The following is a 21,693-nucleotide window of genomic DNA, read 5'->3' on the forward strand; positions in this document are numbered from 1 at the left end:
TCTCGACCGCAGAAACCAACATCCTCAGAACTCGACGTCGGTCCTCATTCGCAGAGCACAGTTGCCTGCCCACACCCATCCATTCATTTCGCCTTGTTTACCTTAGAATGGAGTAAATATTTGCATGTTAAAGGACCTGATCTATTGACTATCTCCCATTGCCCACACTGGTAGTGGTGGCACCAGCTGCGCTATCTGGGAGCGTCAAGTCGAGTCAGAAAAGGTCCTGACTATATGCACAGGTCAGCTCACGTTTTCTATCACTATTACCGAAACACAATTGTTATAAATTAAGGGCCTGGATGAAAGATATTTTAGATCTAAGCGCATTGCGCCAAAGCTGTCATCCAAGACCACAGGTCGGACTGACACCAAGTTCAAGTTACCCGCTCTGGAAACTTGGGGACATACGATTTCACCCACAAACTTAAGTCCTGCAACTCTTGTGACTTTGACCAAAAGAGCTGGTTAGTGGTAATGAGCCATGTCAATATTCGATGCCCACCCATTCCCGTCAAAAGAAAACGCAAAAGAGAGGTATCTGATTGGATCAGATGCATCAGGAATTGAGCCCGATGCGGGGGTCGAACCCGCAGCCTTGAGATTAAGAGTCTCACGCTCTACCGATTGAGCTAACCAGGCAAGCGTCGAATGCGAAAATTCGTAGGATTCGATGTTGAAGCCGAGGCGGCTTATTGGGGTATGACTTGGATCAACAGATTGTAGGGACGGCGACGGTGGATTGATGTTTCCATGATTTCATACACAACGAGGGCGGCCTGTCAACGAACGTTGCTGGGCAATTTATGGTGATGATGTTTGGGAATGCATGAAATGCCAGTTCGGACAAGACCATGACTTGAGCAAGGTGAAGTTTCAGAATGCGGTTTACAGCAAGGTAGTCTGTTCCTTGCAAGACTTCGTCGAGCGGCTGGACGGAATCTTGAAGATTACGGACAACGTTGAATAAAAGCCTCACAGCAGAAGCTAGTGTGACATGGACTGCTTCATGGAAAAGAAGTTGCCAGACGCTATAGCCCGCGAGAGTGTGGTGGGCGTAACGCAGAAAAGGGGTCGAACGCACATGCTGCTAACTGCGTGGCCCAGAGAAGATCTGCCCGCTTATAACAGCAAGAATCAAGGTGGATTTATTTGCAATTCAGTGCAAGAGTCCCGGGCATGAAGATCAGCTGGGGGCATGTAGTCGGGGAATGTGGAGAACAAACAAAACTCAATCGCTTTGCACGGACACGGGCCCGGATGCGGACGACCGAGACAGGTGGAGATGGTTGAAAACCGAGCGCGGATAACTTCATGCCGGCACCACACCACGGGAAAACGGCCTTGTGCGACACAGGACCTGGAATTTAAGAACAGAGTAGAATACAACAACAACTTCGCAGCAGCCCAACGCAATACGTGTCTGTCCTTGGGTTCGTGAATTCCACCACGTAGTGATAGGTCAGAAATCATGGCAATAATAGCGTGAGACAAGGGTTTGCTGCTTGATTTTCGCGTTAGATCAAGTCCGATGACTTGAAGAGGGTTATTGAATCTTGGCTATGCGTGATAGGGTGTATATATATATATATATACAAGTATGTGGAGCGACAAGGGCAATGTATGTGGGAGTGAGGTAAGAAGGACTGGATCATAATTTATCACTTGTTTTCTTCGTTTGCCAGATGCGTAATCTAATAGAACGTATTCACTGCATGAATTAATAGTTAGGACTAGACGGCATATTGTTGATAAAGGTGTGGCTAGGGAGGCACCGTTCCAGTAGACACTGCTTACAGCCTCATAATTCATTCCTTTCCCTTCTGAAGCTTCCTGGGGGCAGGCAAGCTAACGATCCAGCCCTCGTGTAACCTACTGTTGATGGGTTGTACTGGATAGTTACATAGGCTTTCCGGTATCATGAACACCATATAATTAGGCAGTTATTGCATTTGCAACTACCGATCATAGCACAGTGGGCCAGATGCATCCTGCCAACCCCCGGACCTCTCCCTAACCGCCCGATCTACGTTTCACCACATATGCCAAAGCTTTGCGACGGCCGGTATGGTGCTTTTTACCGAGTAATCCGCAAGCCTCGCTCGTTTGACAATGATCGATTGGTCGCGATCCCCACCTTGGGCTGACTGCGCCCAGCTCGTCCCCGATGCGACGCCCGCTAGGACTTTTGGGTTGATAATCTGAGGCGCGCACTAACATGCATGTATCAGACAGTTGTCTACCTACTTGTCACACGTTGCGAGCGGGGTAGCGAAGCCTGATACTTGCTGCCTCTTGGACTGAGCACCCATCGGCTCCCTCCTCAGACGTCGTTGGGTTGAGACTCCACTGTCCGTCTTTGAATCCCGACAAAACCTCTAACACAAGAGACTGCAGGGAGATCGGCCGCTTCGATCGCTTTATTTAATCAATATGGAGGACCGCAATGCATACCAATACGAACCACTGAGCGATGATGATGAGATTCGAATCATTGCACTTGACCCAGCAACGGTGATTGACATGCCACTAAGCTGCTCGATCCTCCACCGCAGGCGTTCGTATCCAACTACCAAGTACTCCGCTGTTTCTTACGCATGGGGTATTCCAGAGTACACAGGAAGTTTGGAGATAATTCACGGTAGAGGCAGCTCCCTTTTCACTATTACCACCACCGTCGATACCATGCTGCGGTACCTTCGGCTACCCGGAGAAACCCGCTACCTGTGGATCGACGCCATCTGCCTCAATCAGAACGACCAAATCGAGAAAGCCCACCAAGTTCCCCAGATGGGATCCATATACAAAAGGGCAGAGGATGTCCGTATTTGGCTAGGTGTTGAAACGGCCAGAACTGCCTGGCTGTTTACGTTGTTTGGGCGGGTCGATTTGTACACTTATAATGAGGCATATTATGGTCGCAGTTTCTCCCGCGAAGCAAATCGCTATCTATATCGTATGTGGAAACAGGTTCCCGGCGGCTGCGACAAGCTCCTCGCTTTTAAAGAAAAGGAGGAGAACGACAGGTTCTTCTTATGCGACTGCATCAACGAAATCGGCTCCGAGTTCTTTGGTCAGTCTTGGTTCTCGCGTCGCTGGGTTATACAGGAGGCCATGCTTGCTCGAAAAGCAGTTATCCATTGGGGAAGTCATACGATCTCCTTAGAGGTAGTCACCCTCTACGTCCGCAGGATGAACGCCTTCCAGATGAGCCGAGTCGAGCATTACAGGGCAAACTACAACAAGACCATGGCAGCGGCTCTGGGAAACCCATTGAAAACCACCGACCTCCTGGAACACCTGTGGAACTTCCACGAAGCAGAATGCCGTGACAAGAAAGACCGGATAGCTGCTCTGCACGGCCTCTGTCCTTACGGCAGATTTCAGCTGGATTACAAGAGTGACTGGAAAGAGATTTACAAACAAGTGGCTTCATCGGCGCTGCGTTCAGCAAACAAAGATACGAGAATTTATGTTCTGCTTCATTTATTCGAGTTTGGTGCTGTTAGGTGGCCAAACGACCTCGACTTTCCATCTTGGGTCCCAGACTGGTCAAAGAAAAGGAAGCGTCCACTTCCTTATATAATGTATTCGAAGTACGGCAAACTAGAGGCGTACCCATCTTGGCTTGGTCTCGACAAAGCTAGTTTGGTCATATGCGGCGACATCCTACGCATTCATCCCTGCCCCGCCCCGGGCCCGACTGGCGCATGGCGGGTGGTATACGTAACATCACCGAGTATGGACCGCTACGATCCAGATCATGTCCTCAACATACTAAACCACCTGATCCCCCACGCGCGCGCGCGAATCGCCATCCGCCATTCTCGCTCTCGCTTCCCTTACCTACTACATCCTGGGTTTCCGACGTGAGAAAAGATGGCAGAAGAGTGAAGCTTTTGACAAATACGAAAACCACATTCTGAAAGGTCTCCTAAAATGGCGCGCTTCCAGGTCGTCCACGAGAACTCACGGCATTTGTAAGGGGCTACTTGGTGCACTGAGAAGGCTAGGTGACCTGCTGCAAGAATTCTGCCTATTCGATCTTAGGCCAGCAGACGGGCAGGCGTCGAGTAATACCCGATTGCTCGGTATCGGCCCCAAAGGGATATCACTCAATGATATCATGGTTCCCCTTTGGCGATTTCAGATCATTGTTCCTGAGAATTATGATGGCTACAGATTTGGTTACATTACTATCACCACCATGGCTGTTCTTAGATATAACGATGAGCATCCTCGGCAGCCCGGGACTAATAACCAGGGATGGGAGGAGGTCGGGAGGCGGAAAGCCAGAATCATTGGCCCAGCCGTTTGTGTAGAGCTCAATGGTAGAACAGGCACGTTCCATTTCCAATGGGGTTTGGAGTTCAACAGAGCTAGCAAAGTGAACCAATGGTTATGGCGCGCGACTGAACTGTTTCCCCCGGAAAAGTTTAGTATTTGTTGGTATCAAGAACATTTCCTCGATGTATCACACAGTACTATATTGAATTACAGACTTGATGTGAAATCCCGTATGAACTCATGTATATCCTTCGAACTGTATGACGGCACTCGCTGCAGGTAGCGCGAGGTGGACCCTTCAGAGCTCGCAGCCACCTCGATGATACGCCTCGAGAGGCACTCAATGTCAGGTATGTTCCTGGCTATACCCAAATACCTCAGATGGTCGTGAGGGACTTTATCCCAAGCTCGCTCCCAGAGATATCGCCAAGTATTGAGCATCTGCAGCAGTCTTTCTGCTTGCTGTGGCAGGGCCATGGAGATATGTAGGTTGAAAATGATTGGTTGCAGCGCTGTAAAGTTAACGCGCTTAGTATCTGATTTGTTAGGAGAAAGTAAAGGGGTTGTCACTTACCGCACATGATGATATGTAAATGGAATAGGGGTAGATGATCCCATTCGCCGTCTCCAGGAGCGTCACTATCGAGTAATCTCGGCAAAAGGATATTCAAAGGTTGCGAGACTCCATACCTTTGCGAAGAGAACCTCCTCGCCGCTTCAAAAGTCGAATCCGAATCCGCATCCCAGAGTGCCGGGTCACACGGCAGGTCTCCCGATATTTCCATCAAGGACAATATCGGTGGGTTGTTGCAGGATAAGGTGGCCAAGCAATCGACGCAGTATGTCCAGGAAACCAGGCGAATGACTTGCTCACGCCGAATAAAGAGTTTCCAATTTCCAGCACCTTCGGAAGAAGGCTCATCATTATGCCGATACCCAACGAGCTCCAACCTCCTGAGGGCGGATATTAGCGCCGGTAACCGCTCGGCCATGGCAACGCGTTGCAAGGCGGAGTCGCCCGCCAGAAGCGTGTCCAGGCCGTACATGAGTAGAGCCGCCTGGCAGAGCTGGATACCCTCGGCGAGATCAACTTCTGTTAAAGTAGGCGGAAGATGATCGAGGAATGTGCGCAGTTGATGAAAGACATACGAGTCCGCGAGAAGATACAGTTCCCGGGCCTCGGTGATGCGCTCGGGACCGTGCCCCGGGCGGTAGGAGTAAGTAGCGCCAGTAAGGGCGACGACCAGGAGTAAAGGCAGAGACGCTTCCTCGAGAGCGAATGTGGGCCAGTGGATGATGGGGTAACGGTAATGTCGTTTGCGGCAGAAAGTCATGGCAAAGCTCTGCACGTTGAAGACGGAAAAGAAGCCTCGGATGGCGCTGGGGTCGCACGAACCGCCCCTGGAACAGTAATTGGAGCTGATGTGTGCAGTAACTTGCAATTCCAAGAGACCGAGTCTGGCTGCGAGCTGGTCCTCTTGTGATTGGGGAGCTTGGAAAAGCAAGGCGCCGAGAAGGGTTTGATCTTCCGTATCATATAGCCCACCTAGTTCCAAGGAATTGACATCAGTTTGATCGTTTTCGAATGGCAGTAATAACATAGGGTCGATGTAGTCGACTGTTGTGTCGCTCAGGGCTTGAGGTTGTGGTGCCACACAGGCTGGCCCAATAAGGTCGCCATCTGGTTCTTCGCCCACGGCCTTTTCAGTGACGAAATCCTGCCTCTCGTCTGTATAATTGAGTAAAAACGACAGAGGTACGCGATTATGGCTACTGCTGTGACTTGGCGAGACGGGCGGCTCTTGATGCGCAGTCGGCTGCCGATGAGTAGTGTTGGTGCAGTACCGGCTGTAAGCGCAATCCAGCTCGCGAGAGATGCATCGCTCACAGGGGTGTCCAGCGTTGCAGTGCACCTTCACCCGCGAGCACTGATCGCAGGACTTTGCTCTGCGACCGCGCTGTCTGGTGCGCAAGGCGCGACTCCCTCTCTGGGGGCAGCATTTGGCGTGTCGCCGGGCGCCGTCGACGCGGGAGAAGATGGCTGAGCAGAATGGGCACTGGCGGCTGCTATTGGGTGGCTGAAGAGCCTCAGCGATTGGCAGCTGGCAAACAGCACAAGATGTCGTCATGTCTCATGAATTCGGGCTTTTGCGAGCTGTCCCTTTGCCAGAGTCTTAGGGTGGCCATGACCGGGCTTGCGTTATGAGGAAGGTGGATGGAACGGACTAAAGAGCGAGGTGTGTTTTTCCCGAGGCCAGAATTGACCTGGTAGTGAATCTACAGGGGCGCATCGGGGCGTTTCCAGTGAAATACCGTCCTGGCAGAAACCACGCACTGTAAAATAGGCCTGATCTATCTGCTAAAACACAGTGCGTACTCTGCCACCGAGGAAGTAGGGCCACTAGTGCTGACGGGTCTCTGTAACCAGCACCCGGTTGGGTGGGTCTTGGATGTGTGAATATCCCGACGGCTTTACTCTACTCCCCGTATTATCCTCCTGGTAAGGAAATCTCTCGCTGATTCTTTGCGGAATTCTGTCGTATTACTCGTTGCATGTCATCTTCGTCACTTCCATCTTAAAGCCAAGCACAATGAGAACCACGAAGATAGCAAGTTGTAGGTCCTTCTTGACCAATAACCAGACACCATTCCACCTGACTAACAAGACTAAAGTGCTTTGCCGTCCACTTACATCCAACAAAATTATATATCGTCCTGGAAAGGATGTGCTCTCAGTCCCATATGCGAGGAGCATCTCCAATGCCACACAACCTCGGCAACAGGACATACCTAGACGTAGAGCACCGAGCGATCTCCCTAAAACAACAGCACTCTCATCAGAGTCAAAACCTACGAGCGTCGTCGATTATGCCTTGTGAGACTATACCACCAAAACACTCTCTCGACACAGTCGGCCAGAAGAAACCCAAAAGCTAACTGACCTCCCAAGAACAACGCTGGACCAGCTCCTGGCCTGGGCGCGCAACGGCTCCCTGCACCCCCTGACCTTCGCCCTGGCCTGCTGCGGCATCGAGATGATGCACTGCTCGATGCCGCGGTACGACCAGGACCGGCTGGGCATCATCTTCCGCGCCTCGCCGCGCCAGGCCGACGTCATGATCGTCGCCGGCACCGTCACCAACAAGATGGCCTCCGCCGTCCGCCAGTGCTACGACCAGATGCCCGACCCCAAATGGGTCATCAGCATGGGCACCTGCGCCAACGGCGGGGGTACTACCATTATAGCTACAGCGTGGTGCGCGGGGTCGATCGGATCTTGCCGGTAGATATCTACGTGCCCGGGTGTCCGCCGACGACGGAGGCGCTAATGTATGGGATCTTTCAGTTGCAGCGGAAGATTAGGCAGACCAAGACGACACGGATGTGGTATCGGAAGTAGGATAGTGTCCTGAGTGTCACCGGTGCCTTAGACCGTATCAAATCATCATGTATTTGTAGGGGAAAGGCTTGTCTATACGGCTTTGATTCTGGTCTTTTCCTGCAGTGACACAAATACCTCGGCAACATTCCCATGTATCCAGCTCGGTAGGGGGCCAAAATCTAAATTGCTTCAAAACATCAAGGGTCGTCACAGCCTGATCCAAGCAACCTGATAATACCTCGTGAGTGGACCCAGTTCATTAATAGCTGCTGCATAATGAAAAGGTAAGCGTAATATTGTTTGGCACTTGGCCCCCAATTCCCCTCTTGCCCGGCTGTTTATTTCTCTTATAACTATCATTTCTTTCTCCATTCTCGCCACCCTCCGAAAGGTGGTACTTACGAGTAGTACTAAGTGCACAAAAGCACTGAGGAAAGCATGTTCTGATGTCTTGCCAACATCCTTGGCGGTTTGCTTTGAGGCCTTCCGTCTCGCCGGGTACGAGACTTCTCCCCTCCTTTTGGTCTGGTCTCACCGTCAATGGCCTGCGTATCTCCCGTCTCTTTCGTTTTCCATCATGGAACCCGTTATAGGACGGAAATTGGGTTGACAGACTGTTTTGCTGTGGACTTCTCGTTGCTACTGGGCTGACTTGGGGTCGATTTGGGATGAACAGAAAATTGACCACTCACATTGGTTTGTAGCACAAGGTTTTACGCAAGGCATGGACTTGCGCAATGCCCCTGACTTCGAAGGAGACGGATTATGTGAGCCCCCTCCTTATCAACGACTCCCTTATCTCGGCAAACACCTTTCGAGTTCGTCCAACGTCTGTATCCACAAGCCAAGAGAGCGCCAAGTTCGGACGTTCCCACAATGTCCCTCGTTTGCCAGTGCAACAACCTGTCGTGTTCCCACATACGACATCGGGAGTGTTATTGTCGGTGCTCACGTCCAAGTTCAAGCACCAAAGATTTCGTTGCCTGGTCCAAAAACTATGGCTGCGCCAGGGGGATTGGCGGCATCGACTGCTGCACGCTAGGTCGGTACCTAGCCCAAGTAAAGTAAAGTACAAGTGAAAGACCCAGTCGATATCTAGTCCACCCACTACGCTGGGACTGGGGTATTTTCCGAGCTTGGGAGACCCGGTTGGACGCTTGTTGCACGGAATGTAACGTAGATAAGCAAGTGTTGGTTCCATTTGTCACCAACCTGCTTATCGTTCCTTCAATTATGTCAGCCCTCTCCTAGCAAGTTCTTCCGTCCAAGCCGACGTAAGGAGCAGCATCGAGAAAACTAGTGCGTGTTTTCTCCGGATCGACATTTTCCCAACTCAATATCCCACACCGCATCTTCCCTTTCTTTCAACGAAGTTGACACTCAACCTACCAGACCCTCGTTGATAGCAAGTCCACGACTCGTCTCCAACCTTCAAGATGGCCGAATCCCGCTCAGCACAGGACGTCATCAAAGCCCTGAACCTCTCCCCCACCCGGAGAAGGGCTACTACGTCGAGACCTTCCGGGACGCCGCCGGCAGCACGGAGCACGCGTCGAACAGCACGTGCATCTACTACCTGCTCGAGGGCGAGGCCGGCCTGTCGCACTGGCACCGCGTCCTCGACGCCGTCGAGGTCTGGCACCACTACGCCGGCGCGCCGCTGCGGCTGTCGCTCTCCTGGGACGACGGCGCGCCCGTGCGCGACGTCGTGCTCGGCAAGGACCTCTGGGCCGGCCAGCGGCCCCAGGCCGTCGTGCAGCAGCGCGAGTGGCAGCATGCGCAGTGTCTGGGGGCCTGGACGCTGGTGGGCTGCACGGTCGCGCCCGCGTTCAAGATGGAGAGCTTTGAGATGGCGAAGGAGGGGTGGGAGCCGCGACAATCGTAAGGTGCGAGCGACGCTAATTAAGGGGCTGGGCGCCGGCCATGGCAAGAGTACTGGGGTAGGGTACGTCAAGTTGTGAGGCACACCCTGTCCTTCATCGTTGCCTTCGCATCCAGTTGGCTTCATAGAGCTAGAGTCCATTCGATGAGCCAATCTCTCCCCCAATGAGGGCAAACGCAGAAAGGAATGAGCATTGGAAGGGGAGAAACATGCGTCCGTCCTCACGATGGCAATTCGGCAGGGACCGGGAGGGGATACGGAGCTTTATTGAATATCCCAATCCACGTGTCTGTTTCTTACTGTCCCATGTTTTAGCACGGGCTGGATAGATGAAGAAAGGGCGATGGTGTTGGAATAGAACCGTGTTCGGTTGTGTGGCGTTCTGAGATGCAACCCCGTCTGGCGCCCACTCCCCACTCGCACACCCTTTTTAGTACAAGATTACACGATCAAAATTACATTTATATAAAAAGAATAGTTCACCTGAGCCCGGTTACTAATCGAAATGCAATGTCTAGTTCTCGCTATGTTCCACCCTTTCTCCAGAGGCTGGATGTTGTAGATCGAGCCTCGCTATCAAGGCACTGATAGTTTCATAAACGGCCAAGTATCTTCCCGACCACATGGCGTCCACTTTCCTGGTACTTTTATGCGTATACCTCCAATATATCTCTTCTTGTTGCCTAAGGAAGTTTATCAGGTCTAACATGCGAGCCGGAGGTTCCTGACGACTTGGCTAATGGATCATTGGATAAGCTCCCCTTGATCAGTTAGAGCCCCAAAAACGCAAAACGCAGACCATACATCAGACTTCAGTTGGGGTCGAGCTATGTACTGAACCGAAGCGGTCTTCCGACAGCCCAGAACCTCTCGGATTGGCTGGTGTCGTCTTCTTACAATTGGCGTCATCATTGAAGTCCACCGTCATGAGACCTGGCGGCACATCTGGGAGCTGACTCGTGCCAGGTATCGGCTCCGTATCGATGTTATGCCATCCGTCGAGGTCTCGGCACGTGTCGAGAAGACTGGTATGGAAGCGATTCATCCTGGAACGCCAATTTCGGATTGCATCGTGATGGGCGTTCTCTTGTTGCTTCTCACGTTGGCGATCCAAACCTTGGTTTTTTCGCTGTACGAAGAGCGACCGAAACGATACGATGCAGGAAATGAGAAAGGCTTGGCGTGAGAAGATCGGATTAGTCGGATCTGAAGGAAAAGTATGTCTCTATGCCCAGAGGAGCTCGCACTCGACTCACCAGCAGTGAACTCGCAGTAATACCAAAAACAGACAGCCGTTAAAGTTGGGCTCTGTGTTGTGGCCTTGTCTGAGTCGAACCGCATTTGGGAAAAGTTTCCACGGACGATTGTAATAGCGATGGTAATAAACGTCAAGCAAAAGACGAAGGTGAGAATGAGCTTTTGTCGTATACATATGCGGCTTCGCCAAAGAACTGCCACGGGGGAGAGACAGGACTAGGGTAACGCCACGGATTAGAGTGGGCTTATCTTGTAAAGTGATGACTTGAATCAAGTGGCTAAAGGGGCTTCCAAGGCCGAAATGAATAAAGCAAGGTAGAGAGTATTGAAAGAATGGAAGAATAGTTACTGAGCAAATCGGATACAGCATCTGTCACGACAGAAACAATAGTTCGGACAAAATGGCTGCGCGACGACCCCGGGCCGCTGCAGTTATGAGGCATATTCTCGGGGCCCCAAAACATACAGTAGTGTTCGATTATTCCGATTTGGGTCGCTAAGGCAGCCATGGTGAAAAGCAGTACTGCCCACCACATGGTATTGAACCTATTCAGCTCTGGATGTTAGGTCCCCTTTCCACGCATTGGAGAAATAAGCAGTTGGAGAACTCCGAGATTGGCTTACCAGCTCACTTTGGCACCTAGCCGTCGAAAGAACAGCAGAAAGGTAAGCTTCACCACGCCTATACCGACGATCATGAGCAAGATGCAGACTCCATTCACTATGGAGCCCCTGGAGATGTCTTCCAAATACTCCGGGTTGGAATTGAATATCACGCCGTTCCCAGCATCTTGTATCTTGTATACATCATGGATGTAAAGCTGGAATAGTACAGCCGTGATGCACTGTATCAATAAAGCGATCAACATAAGGTAATCGTCAACCAGAAAACGATAAAAACAGGCGTAGCGGATATACATCCGAACGGATAACGCAATAGTGCAGGTGCCGAAGAATACCCACGCCAGAGCCTACATGAGGTGGTAAGTATCCAAGCTTCGGCCTGGAACGTTTTCAGCCGTAGCTTCAACGTGTAAAACGTACATAGAAAGCTACCTCTGCTATTGTTCCTTCTGTTGCATTCGGGGCAGGACCGGTCAATGTGCTGTTCGAATCCATCATCAACTTAGCACTTGTCTGGGTCTTCGTCGTGAAATGGATTGGTGCTCTTCTGGTATGGGTTTGGAGAAGGAGAAAGCAGAAAGGCCCCTCAACTGTAGAACCGAACTCAGTGCAGTCGGTTGCATCAGGCTATATTTGCTGCAATTCTTCGTAAGCTGACTATTTAGGCACATCACACCCTGTACTTGGTTGCATTTCAGCTCTGGAGTTATGCATTTCATCGATTTGTGGTGTCTAGGCCTTGCTGACCACTCGCCAGCACAGCGCCGATAATTGGAGAGGTGGACAGGCCCCTCAAGACGAGTACGCCAGCTTCGGCAATCTTTGGACGGAACACTACCTACGCCAAGCCCGGAGGTATGTACCGGCAGGCTGTGGTACTCACTAATTATGGCGAGACCGTTCCAATTCGTGGGTCTTCAGGCTAGCTCGTCTTACATGCATTTGGGGGCGTGAGATTCCCAGGCGCAAGCTGAATTACACCGTGTTTGCATATTGGCGTTTTGATCCTTTCTCCTCTACATTCCTTGGACTTATGTCAAGTCAGCACAGGAGACCCAAGCCACGTTGGATCGGGCCAAAACGACGAACAGGGTGTGGTTAACCGGCTGTGGGCGACACTGCATCTTCTGAACCCAATTCTGCGGCCCTCTGACATGAACTACGATGCATGTATTCACGCTCCGTCTATTGTTGCGAAGCTCCTTATGTACTTACACCCTTGCATTTGTGTATAAAGACGTCCGCACAGCCGCTCGAGGCACAAGCCGAACCTCCGTAGCTCCAACCACGGGTCCGGCGAACCAGCCCTCGATTAACACAGTGGAAACTCACCCTGTTACAGATCTCACTCAAACGTTATAGGTTATGTGTTTAAGGTTCGAGGTAGTCGAGGCATGCAAGGGGAGTCTCACCACCGAAGGCCTTGGCCTTCTTGTTCGCAGTGCTGTGTAGAAAGCCATGCGAATGGGGCTGGTCTGAAATTAAACAGCCGAGAAAGCCCCGATTTTGAGTTTCTCATATATCAATATAAGCATACTCTCGTATATGCACGTCCTTGGCGGTCATTATCAGAGTATATGCTTCAGGACCTGGCTAATCAACAACCTGATAGGGAGGAACCGTTCTGTTGCATGTAAGATCGAAACTCGAACTTCAAGAGCTAAACCAACTGGAAGCAACTTTAAAGCTGTATGCACATCAAAGTTCAACTACAAACCGCAAAAGCACTACTGACACAGCACCAATGCGGGCTTGACTCAAGGATAGATAACATTCTGGTTTGACTTCTGAACTATCTTCCGAGAGGAGCACTGAGAAGGAGTCACACATCCACCAAAGGGGCCCTTCGCAGTAGAATGACACCATAAATACCAACCCCCCTACCCCTTCCGAAGAAAGATGGGTTCCATGAACATCACGGCCCAAGGATCGAGCCTTTTGGTGTAAAAGTGAACGCGCAATGTCCATCATGGGACACCCTCCTCGCCCGTATATTTGTTAACCAGTCTTCTTGAAAAGCCCGTGCCTGCTCATACCATCTATGTTGCGTATCTTCTGAGACCCATATTTCTCATATATATCTACCTAGAATGGCCCCTTGCACACCGATGGAAACCAAGATTCTACGCAGTATACTCTTGAGTCAATTGGCAATATATGTATGTATGCCCCTTTTCATCCCGACTATTGCTTCAACGTAATGCATCAGAGTCCTCAATCGCTGATTCTCTGTCCAGGTGTCCTTTTCTGAACGCCTACGTACATAGCGAGCACTGGAGATCCATCATGTCTTTGAATTCTCTTGTCGCTATCTTGTACCACGACCACAGTCAACGTCAACCAAGGCGGCTCGCAGTCTAGCGACAGCGTCGTGAACTCACGAGACACAAACCCCAGGAACAAAACACGAGTTCAATCTTAGATAGTCAATGGAGGTTAGTGTAAGTACACCCGGGCAATGTTTATACACTGGTCGCAGCATGTGCACTAACAAGTGGCGCTTGAACCCTCACCCATCAGTTGTAGCTGAAGTATCGAGTGGTTCTATCAAGAATATACTGCAAGTCCACCGAGAACTCCTCTCACTAGATGAGCAATAACTGAGATCTAGTTTCTAGGTCATTTTACCCACTAAGCCCTGCCCAAACTGGAAGAAGATGTCGCTCGAGGTTATCTTGAATTCCCTCAGTGCCATGATGGTTGAGCGACATGTTGCTTTGTACCAAAAATGGCACAGAAGAGGAAGCGGCCTCTAAGAAGCGCTGCAGCAGCGATGGCCGGGCCCGCGACCAAACGCACGTTCCTGCAATGCACTTACAGCTGCGCAACACATGTCTGTCGAAGGCCTTCATCTGGGGTGTACTGCTGCCCAGGTGGCCGTGTCGGAGCCGGACAACCTGGGACTTTGTTGACGCTAGGCAGGGATGTGTGAAAGGATCGTGGATCGTCGGAGGAATGCCAAAAGCAAGGGTTGTCCCGGCTGAACTGTGTTCGCAGGCACCCCGATCTACCCAAGGTGTTCATCGTAACGGGCAATGCGATGGACGACACCTCTGTTGGGCTTCTTCAATACTCTTCGCAAGGACATTCAGACCAAATCCCGACAGTCTATTTTCGATATGTTGCGATTGAGTCCGACAGACAAGTCTGCGAAAAGAAATACCCCATTAAAGATTACTTGCATACCCAAGTACTTATGCACCTACCTACCTGCCTTGCAGGTGCACCCCTTGCAGTCCCAGGAACGAGTGGAGGATTACGTAGTCTGAAGCGCTGCCCTGTGATTCGAGCAGGTACGACGCAAGGCGGACCTGGTCGGCTTGTTGTTCACAAATCGCATCCGACATCCAACAGTCGGCCAACCCCGATGTGCCAGCAGCAAGCAGAAGAATAGGCAAAAGGAACGTTATTTATGCTTTCCTGTTTCCTGGCATTCCTTCATGCCCAGGATTAGTAAATTCCCCGTGGTCCTGTAATGATGCACCGCACGCAATTGGGTTGTTTGCCAAACATCTTGATAGTCCCTGTAAGGGCATGGCAAGCACACTCCACCAACAAACCCATGGATGTTAGTGACAACACCTGATGGGCGCCGGATACTGGCCAATCAAATGCACCTTCGTCTTCTAGAAATCCTTTCCTATGTGCTTTCCTGGTAACTCCGGTTGTTCCTGGCAGGACCCTTTTGTGCAACTTCCTAGACAACGGTCCCATGTGCCTCTTTCTAAGAACCTGTATGATACATAATTCAATTGAAGGTGATTCCCCAATAAAGAAAGGTGCTGTAATTGTATGGTTCAGTAACTGGAAGGTGAGCCTGGTGCGATTACTTCCAGATGTGCATCCATTCAATACACCGAACATCCATTCAACACATAGAAGACGTTGAATACAACGCAGTTGTTTCCCATCCTAGAAACCTATAAAGACGTCCCCTTCCACCACTGATTCCGTCATTTCCCCTCTCCCATCAACAACTCCACTGTCACTCAGGCTCAACAGCACAACACCTGATCCGCTTTGCAGAAGTCATCAACACTCATCATCTTCCACTGTCACCAATCTTCTCTCCACGTCATTCGCTTTCCACCAGTCAACTGACAAAGATACACTCGTTACACTGAGGCATCATGTACGCCATCACACTCTTTCTGGCAGGCTTCTTGGCTTTCGCGGCCACTGCTGCTGCGAATTTCACCGAATACGTGGATAATTACACCTTCACCCACTGGGGTCCCACCTATGAGGCCTCTAAGTTCGACTACGAACTAACAATGGCCCAGAGTGCCGTCACTCTGCTCAAGACCCGCCTCGGAGCCGATGGATACAACCTTACCGTCCCCCAGACCAAGGATGATCTCCCCGCCGCCCTGGCCGAGCTCCATACTACCAAGGCAAACCTCGGTCCCAACGGCCTCATCAAACTGCTTCAGCCTGACATCGCCGACGGCAACAAGTTCTGGCACGATGTCATTTCCAACTCCGATGGTGTGAACTGGAAGCCTACCGAGGCCCAGTGCATCTGCTACATTCCTAGCCTGAGCGCATTCAGCTTTGGCAGCTGGGCCACCTCCCCGGACGCCGATGCGGTCAATGACGATGCCAACCCGGAGCACTATCTGAAGCAAACCTCGACTGCACCCAACGGTCTCCCTCAGTCCACCGTCCTCGAGGGCTGGGGCGGCGTCCGCACTTACTTTGATATCCAGAACTTCACTACCCCGGACCGTGTGAAGTACCCTTTCCTCCGCCAGCTGCCCGACTTCCCCATCCAGGCTGCCGGCCCCAAGGTCCTGAAGGACGGCACCGGAACTACCTACGGTATTCTGCATATCGCGGTGAAGGACGTCGATGACGCTAAGTACGGCAAGGGTTTCGAGGTCTACTCAGCCGTCTGGTATGAGAGCGCCATCTCCCGTGATCGTATTGAGGCTGAGAGTGAGCACATGGTCAACGAGATCGTCAACCTGTCTCTGTTCGCCTCCAAGAGCGTCAAGAGCGGTGCTCGCCCCCGTTCGTTTTGAGAAGGGTGATGGTTATGGTAAGTATCCTTGCATACACGTGTTCATATCGCACACAGAACGCTAACCACAGAAGCAGATATTGACGATTGACGAAAGGAATTGAGGATTGGGCCTTAATGGTATATATAGTTACGGCCTGGCTGCGAACTTTTGGAGAATATGATTTCCCCCTCAATGAGAGAAGGCATTTACTAGGCAGCTCACGCGATGGAGATAGGCGTCATCTTATAAACTAGATTGGCCAATGAGACTCAATGAACCGCATATGTATTGCTAATTTGCCCATGTTGATTTCACTCTGCTTGTGCAAACGATGGGCCTCCTGTGGCAGCCCGTTTGCAAGTGAGAAGCGTTTGTGGTGAAGCAAACTTCCAGCTTTTCTCCTCTCTTCTACATCCTTGTGGAGAATTGACCGATGTTTCCAGTTATTTCAGTTCTCAAACATGAATTCTGTCTGGCTATTTATTATCGACGGCCAAGATCCAAAGTCATTCTCAGCCTGCCAAAGCATATTGTTACATTAAGCATTTCTCTTTTCTAATAGGTTCGCAATCATGACTGACAGCACCACGATGTCTAACAGGATCGCAAAGGACGACACAGCTCTGACTGCATCTCACGTCGCTGAAGTGAGCGACAGCAATACGAACGATGAACTCTACGAGAGACTTGAGATCCCGGGCAAGGGCCAAGGGCTTGTGGCACGACGCAACATCAAGCGCGGGACCCGGATCTTGAGCGAGAAGCCTCTCTTCGTGATTCAAAACATGGACCCAGAGGTTCTCAACCTCCTTATCGCCTGCAAGCTCCGGTCGCTTCCCAAAGACCAGCAAACACAGTTTCTCTCCCTTCACAACAACTTCCCCGGCAAGCATGCATTGGCCGGCATCTATCGAACCAACGAGCTGCAATGCAGCCCCGGCGCCGAAATGGGCGGCGTCTACACCGAGATCTGCCGCATCAACCACAGCTGCCGTCACAACTGTCACAACACCTGGAACGAGACGAATGGCAACGGATGCGAGAACATCCATGCCAGGCGGGACATCTTGGCGGGCGAGGAACTGACCATCTGTTACACCCCTCCTGGAACCTCCGGGGTCCGACAAGCCCAGCTCAAGGCCTCCTACGGCTTCGAATGCAAGTGAGAGCTGTGCTCCCTTCCGACCGCTCAGCTTCGAGTCAGCGACGAGCGCCTCCGCCGGATCCATGCCCTGGACGAGCAGATCACCAACCCCATGAACCTCATGCTCCGCCCGCTGACCAGCCTGCACGCATGCCGGACCCTGCTCGGTATCCTGCGCGAGGAGTATGCGGACCCGAACATGGGAGAGGCTTTGGCCACCACCCTCATTCCTCGGCTGTACTACGACGCGCTGCAGATCGTCGTGGCGAACGGGGACCTAGCGCGAGCACGGGTCTTTGCGGAGCGGGGGTATGAGGGACGCGTCTTGTGCGAGGGAGAAGACACCGCGGAGACGCAGGAGGTGAAGCGGCTTATGGAGGAGCCGAAGTCGCACTCGGCGTTTGGGCAGTGCGGGATGAAGTGGCGGACGTCTAAGACGGCGCAGCCGGATAAGCAGAAGGTGGGGGAGGAGTCGTTTGAGAAGTGGCTGTGGCGACTTTGATGGGCATGTTCCCGGGTGCTACGTGGACATTTGAGACATGCAAGGGATGGTGATTATGATTGAACATACAAACCCACGGGGATGCTTTTGGGTAGGGACTCGACATGACTTGGTCCTGAAATTTGATTCGTTATCAAGTCGACATGTCAACTACCCCTAATATTGGATGAGCCAATAACGCCCGATTTTGCGTTGAGTCAAATTGAATCATACCATGATCAAACAATGCTGGACCCTATGCTAGACCCCTATATCAAACGTTTCATTTCGCCGAGTGTATCCGCATTTTGTGGCGAACCCGCCCTTGTCTGAAATCCTACATCAGATGCCCCCAACGTGTGTGTAGGCTTGACCGGTTTTCGATATGGTCTCATTAAAATCCAACTCGGAGGTACCGTGTGCGTGGGCCCGGCCACGTAATCTGCCTTTGATGGGGGTGGCTTGGTATGACTCGGTGAAAAATGAAACGGAAACACAAATAGTCAAGACGACGTCAACACTCGACTAGAGTAGTCCTGACTGGGCCGGGACCCTTCCGCCCCCCAAATGTATGCGGCACGTGCCAGCCCAAAGACACATATGTGGACAATTCCTTTTCATAAGTAAGGGCTATTAAACCTGGAACTGGGTTTTTATTGGCTTAAGAGACAGGTTTAGACGATGTATTGCCACCGGCGGTGTACTTGTATGTGGGTGTCACTATACCTCCATAACCATATGATCCGGCTATAGTAGGCTGCTATCAACAATAGTGAGCAAACTTCATCTAGAAATTATTGAATGAACGTGGTAGCTAGTCCCATGCTGCCTGACCGAAGCACAGTCTACTTATGTTAATACCTCGGTCAATGGACTGGTCAGCTGCGAATAACCCTCCTCTAGAACGTTGATGAAGGTATTGTCAGCTTGTGGTATGCCTAATTTGCTTAGAATGGGTTGTAGCAATCACAGCCTCGTGCTCCCTGTTGAAAACCTTCCACGCTTCCTGGAATGATAATAAAATAAACCTTCTGCCCTTTTCTGACCCAGATGTCTTGTTTTGTTTCACTATCCCTAGAGGAATACTTCAGCAATTTGGCTGGGGATGAAGTTTAACAGCCCATTACCCGATTCTGTCCCGAGGACAACAGAGGGAACCATATCCGAGGCAGCTTTTTATGTAAGTTTTATACATCTGATGGCCAAGGAGAGAGTTCGCCAACCATTTCTCTACATTCATAATGCGGTGCTTCAAAGCTGACCCTGTTTCTGGTTTTCTTTTGGTATAGGCTTTGGCGTGGATGTTCTTCGCCATGTGTACTATTGCATTGGTCGTTCGAATGTATATCCGCTATGCTGCTTTCCACCGTTTCCTGGTCGACGATTACCTCATGGTTGTGGCCTTATCCATACAGTGCATTAATGTAGTACTGATACAGCTATATGTTCGTTATGCGTACCAGCTGCAAACTCTACAAGGAGAAGGCATCATCGATTTCCGCCCGGATTCCTTGCACGACATCTACAAGGGCTTTTGATGGACGGAGTCCGGATCGTGCTTATGATAGTCGGTATCGCCATCGTAAAGTTTACCTTTCTGCTTTTCTTCCGACGCCTAGGTGCCAAAATAAAATGGTAAGCCGATTCCAATGGTTATTACCTGCCTTCTCCCCAGCGTCTCTTGAGTGTTGGGTATATCTTCTTTATTGGTTTGATTAAACTCCCTCCCGACACATGTTTCATTGACCAAGATGACATCTAACATCGAGAGTCGAATAGGTTCACTATCATGTGGTGGGCAGTACTGTTCTTCACTATAGCTGCCTTCGCGACCCAAATCGGGATAGTGGATTACCCCTGTCTCTTCTGGGGTCTCGAAAACATTGGTGGTGACTGCATCGGGCCAGAGCCGTCGCGTAGGCATGTAACCAGTACTGTCGTTTCTGTTGTGACAGATGCTGCATCCGATTTCTTCAGTGAGTGTGATTCTTTCTCTTTGAACCATGTCCTATTCTACCACATTCACGGCTTCGGGCTGAACTAGTTACAATCTTGATGGAATCATCACCCCGCAAGATCCGCTTACCTGACCCATCGCACCACCACAGTTCTGTCCCTTCCTGTGACTATTCTATGGCGGAGTCGCATTTATATAAGACAAAAGCTCATTTTGACCTTTGTCTTTTGCCTGACATTTATTACCATCGGCATTACGATCCTTCGTGGAAGATTCTTCCAAAAACGATTTGACGCGGATAAAGCAACGGCACAGACCCAAAATACAACGGTTGTTTCGCTCTGGTACTATTGCGAGTTCACCGCCGGTGAGTAAAACGCCATTCTGTTTAGCGTGGAGAATGTTTGACCTTGAGTGACTAATTACGTTATGCTATTACAAGCGTTTCTCATCTCGTGCATCGTAGCGTTCCGGTCGCTCTTCGTTCAACGAAGGAACGACTCCTTGGAACGCCAGCGACAGATGCGGATGCCACAGGGTGTTCCCAAACATACAGGCCATCGGAGCTGGCGCTCTAGAATACATCGCTTCCATACCAGTCTTCTTGACACATGCAGGGAACTGGACGGCTGGCATGACGGTGATACTGGAGTCGGCCTCTGCCACGTATCAGCTCCCGGATGTGGTGCCAGTAGGCCTCATGACAGTAAACTTCAACGATGACACAAACTGGAGGCATTTGATACCAGTCGTTCCGGACGACTCTGAGATTTCGGATGAACCAACCGCTAAAGCTTCAGCGGTGTAAATGCTCTTTGCCCGGAGAGGCTTCTTGCCATATACAAACCATGAGAACCTTGACCATGATGCTCCTGAATCACGACGTTGAGCTTTTGGGTGGGTGGTCAATCATTCTGACAGTGGTAAATGCCATTTGGGTGAGGATACTGCCTGAAAGAGCCGAATGGGGAATCTCGTTTCTTTGATCCTAGATCTTATAGCCATTCGTCCCTTCATGGACTATACGTTGCTTAAGTTGGCTACCATCCTTTTTATCTGCCTATCTCATTGGGGTCTATCTTACAACTATCAATTTTTGGATGTTCATTCTTTTGCATCACAAACTTCGGTCATGTCTCACATTTGGCTGTGGTCTCATGTAGATCAAAATCGAGGTTTCGAGATTTGGAAATGTGGCCGACTTGTGCTGGGTACACCGCATGAACTGTCATCTACCCGTGATAAGCTCGGGTCGGAATTTGCCCGGCTGTTTCGATACAACCAGTACCTGCGAGACTGCCAGTTGCTCACCAGCTGGCTGCTACCGCGGCTTTTGTGAATATGCACGGTGTACGCAACTCGGGGCCGCTCTTACACACCATCTTACGCCCCCCGTCCCCTCATGAGTGATCAAGTCGGGCTGAGTCAGTGTAGGCGCATTCAATAGACAGTTGGTGACTGGCATGGGTAGCGAGCGAACGGCATATCTCTAGAGGCAAGAGGATGGCATCCCGTTCAGAACCGCGGAAGGCTGGCCGGCTGGTCAAGATGAAATGAACATGAGACCACCCTTAAGAATCCCCCTGTGCTATAGCATTGACTGAATGGTGCTTAAAGACCGACGGTGTGGGTCTGCTGATCAGCTCTGCCTGTCAGTGGCTGCGGTACCGTGT

The 21,693-nt window shown here is 50.9% G+C and overlaps 6 protein-coding genes across 6 annotated transcripts; 5 read left to right on the forward strand and 1 right to left on the reverse strand.

Moving 5' to 3' along the window:
* Positions 1 to 2,433: 2,433 nt before the first annotated feature.
* PG997_013604 (heterokaryon incompatibility protein-domain-containing protein) lies at positions 2,434 to 3,873 on the forward strand (the record flags this gene model as incomplete). The annotated part of the gene is made up of 1 exon (XM_066817918.1): positions 2,434 to 3,873. One exon carries the CDS (start codon positions 2,434 to 2,436, stop codon positions 3,871 to 3,873), a length of 1,440 nt encoding a protein of 479 aa, XP_066663610.1.
* A 621-nt stretch (positions 3,874 to 4,494) lies between these two features.
* PG997_013605 (uncharacterized protein) lies at positions 4,495 to 6,416 on the reverse strand (the record flags this gene model as incomplete). Its single annotated transcript, XM_066817919.1, has 2 exons — positions 4,495 to 4,823; positions 4,862 to 6,416. 2 exons carry the CDS (start codon positions 6,414 to 6,416, stop codon positions 4,495 to 4,497), a joined length of 1,884 nt encoding a protein of 627 aa, XP_066663611.1.
* A 462-nt stretch (positions 6,417 to 6,878) lies between these two features.
* On the forward strand, positions 6,879 to 7,574 carry PG997_013606 (NADH:ubiquinone oxidoreductase 19.3kD subunit; the record flags this gene model as incomplete). The annotated part of the gene is made up of 2 exons (XM_066817920.1): positions 6,879 to 6,907; positions 7,238 to 7,574. The coding sequence occupies 2 exons, from the start codon at positions 6,879 to 6,881 to the stop codon at positions 7,572 to 7,574; spliced, it is 366 nt and encodes a 121-aa protein (XP_066663612.1).
* Positions 7,575 to 9,105: 1,531 nt separating this feature from the next.
* Positions 9,106 to 9,554, forward strand: PG997_013607 (uncharacterized protein; the record flags this gene model as incomplete). Its single annotated transcript, XM_066817921.1, has 2 exons — positions 9,106 to 9,132; positions 9,171 to 9,554. 2 exons carry the CDS (start codon positions 9,106 to 9,108, stop codon positions 9,552 to 9,554), a joined length of 411 nt encoding a protein of 136 aa, XP_066663613.1.
* A 6,008-nt stretch (positions 9,555 to 15,562) lies between these two features.
* PG997_013608 (uncharacterized protein) lies at positions 15,563 to 16,456 on the forward strand (the record flags this gene model as incomplete). The annotated part of the gene is made up of 1 exon (XM_066817922.1): positions 15,563 to 16,456. One exon carries the CDS (start codon positions 15,563 to 15,565, stop codon positions 16,454 to 16,456), a length of 894 nt encoding a protein of 297 aa, XP_066663614.1.
* Positions 16,457 to 17,010: 554 nt separating this feature from the next.
* Positions 17,011 to 18,084, forward strand: PG997_013609 (uncharacterized protein; the record flags this gene model as incomplete). Its single annotated transcript, XM_066817923.1, has 2 exons — positions 17,011 to 17,600; positions 17,643 to 18,084. The coding sequence occupies 2 exons, from the start codon at positions 17,011 to 17,013 to the stop codon at positions 18,082 to 18,084; spliced, it is 1,032 nt and encodes a 343-aa protein (XP_066663615.1).
* Positions 18,085 to 21,693: the final 3,609 nt, after the last annotated feature.

Source organism: Apiospora hydei (genome assembly GCF_038363865.1).
Source record: "Apiospora hydei strain CBS 114990 chromosome Unknown utg000009l_segment0_segment0, whole genome shotgun sequence".
In the NCBI taxonomy this organism is placed as follows: Eukaryota; Fungi; Ascomycota; class Sordariomycetes; order Amphisphaeriales; family Apiosporaceae; genus Apiospora; species Apiospora hydei.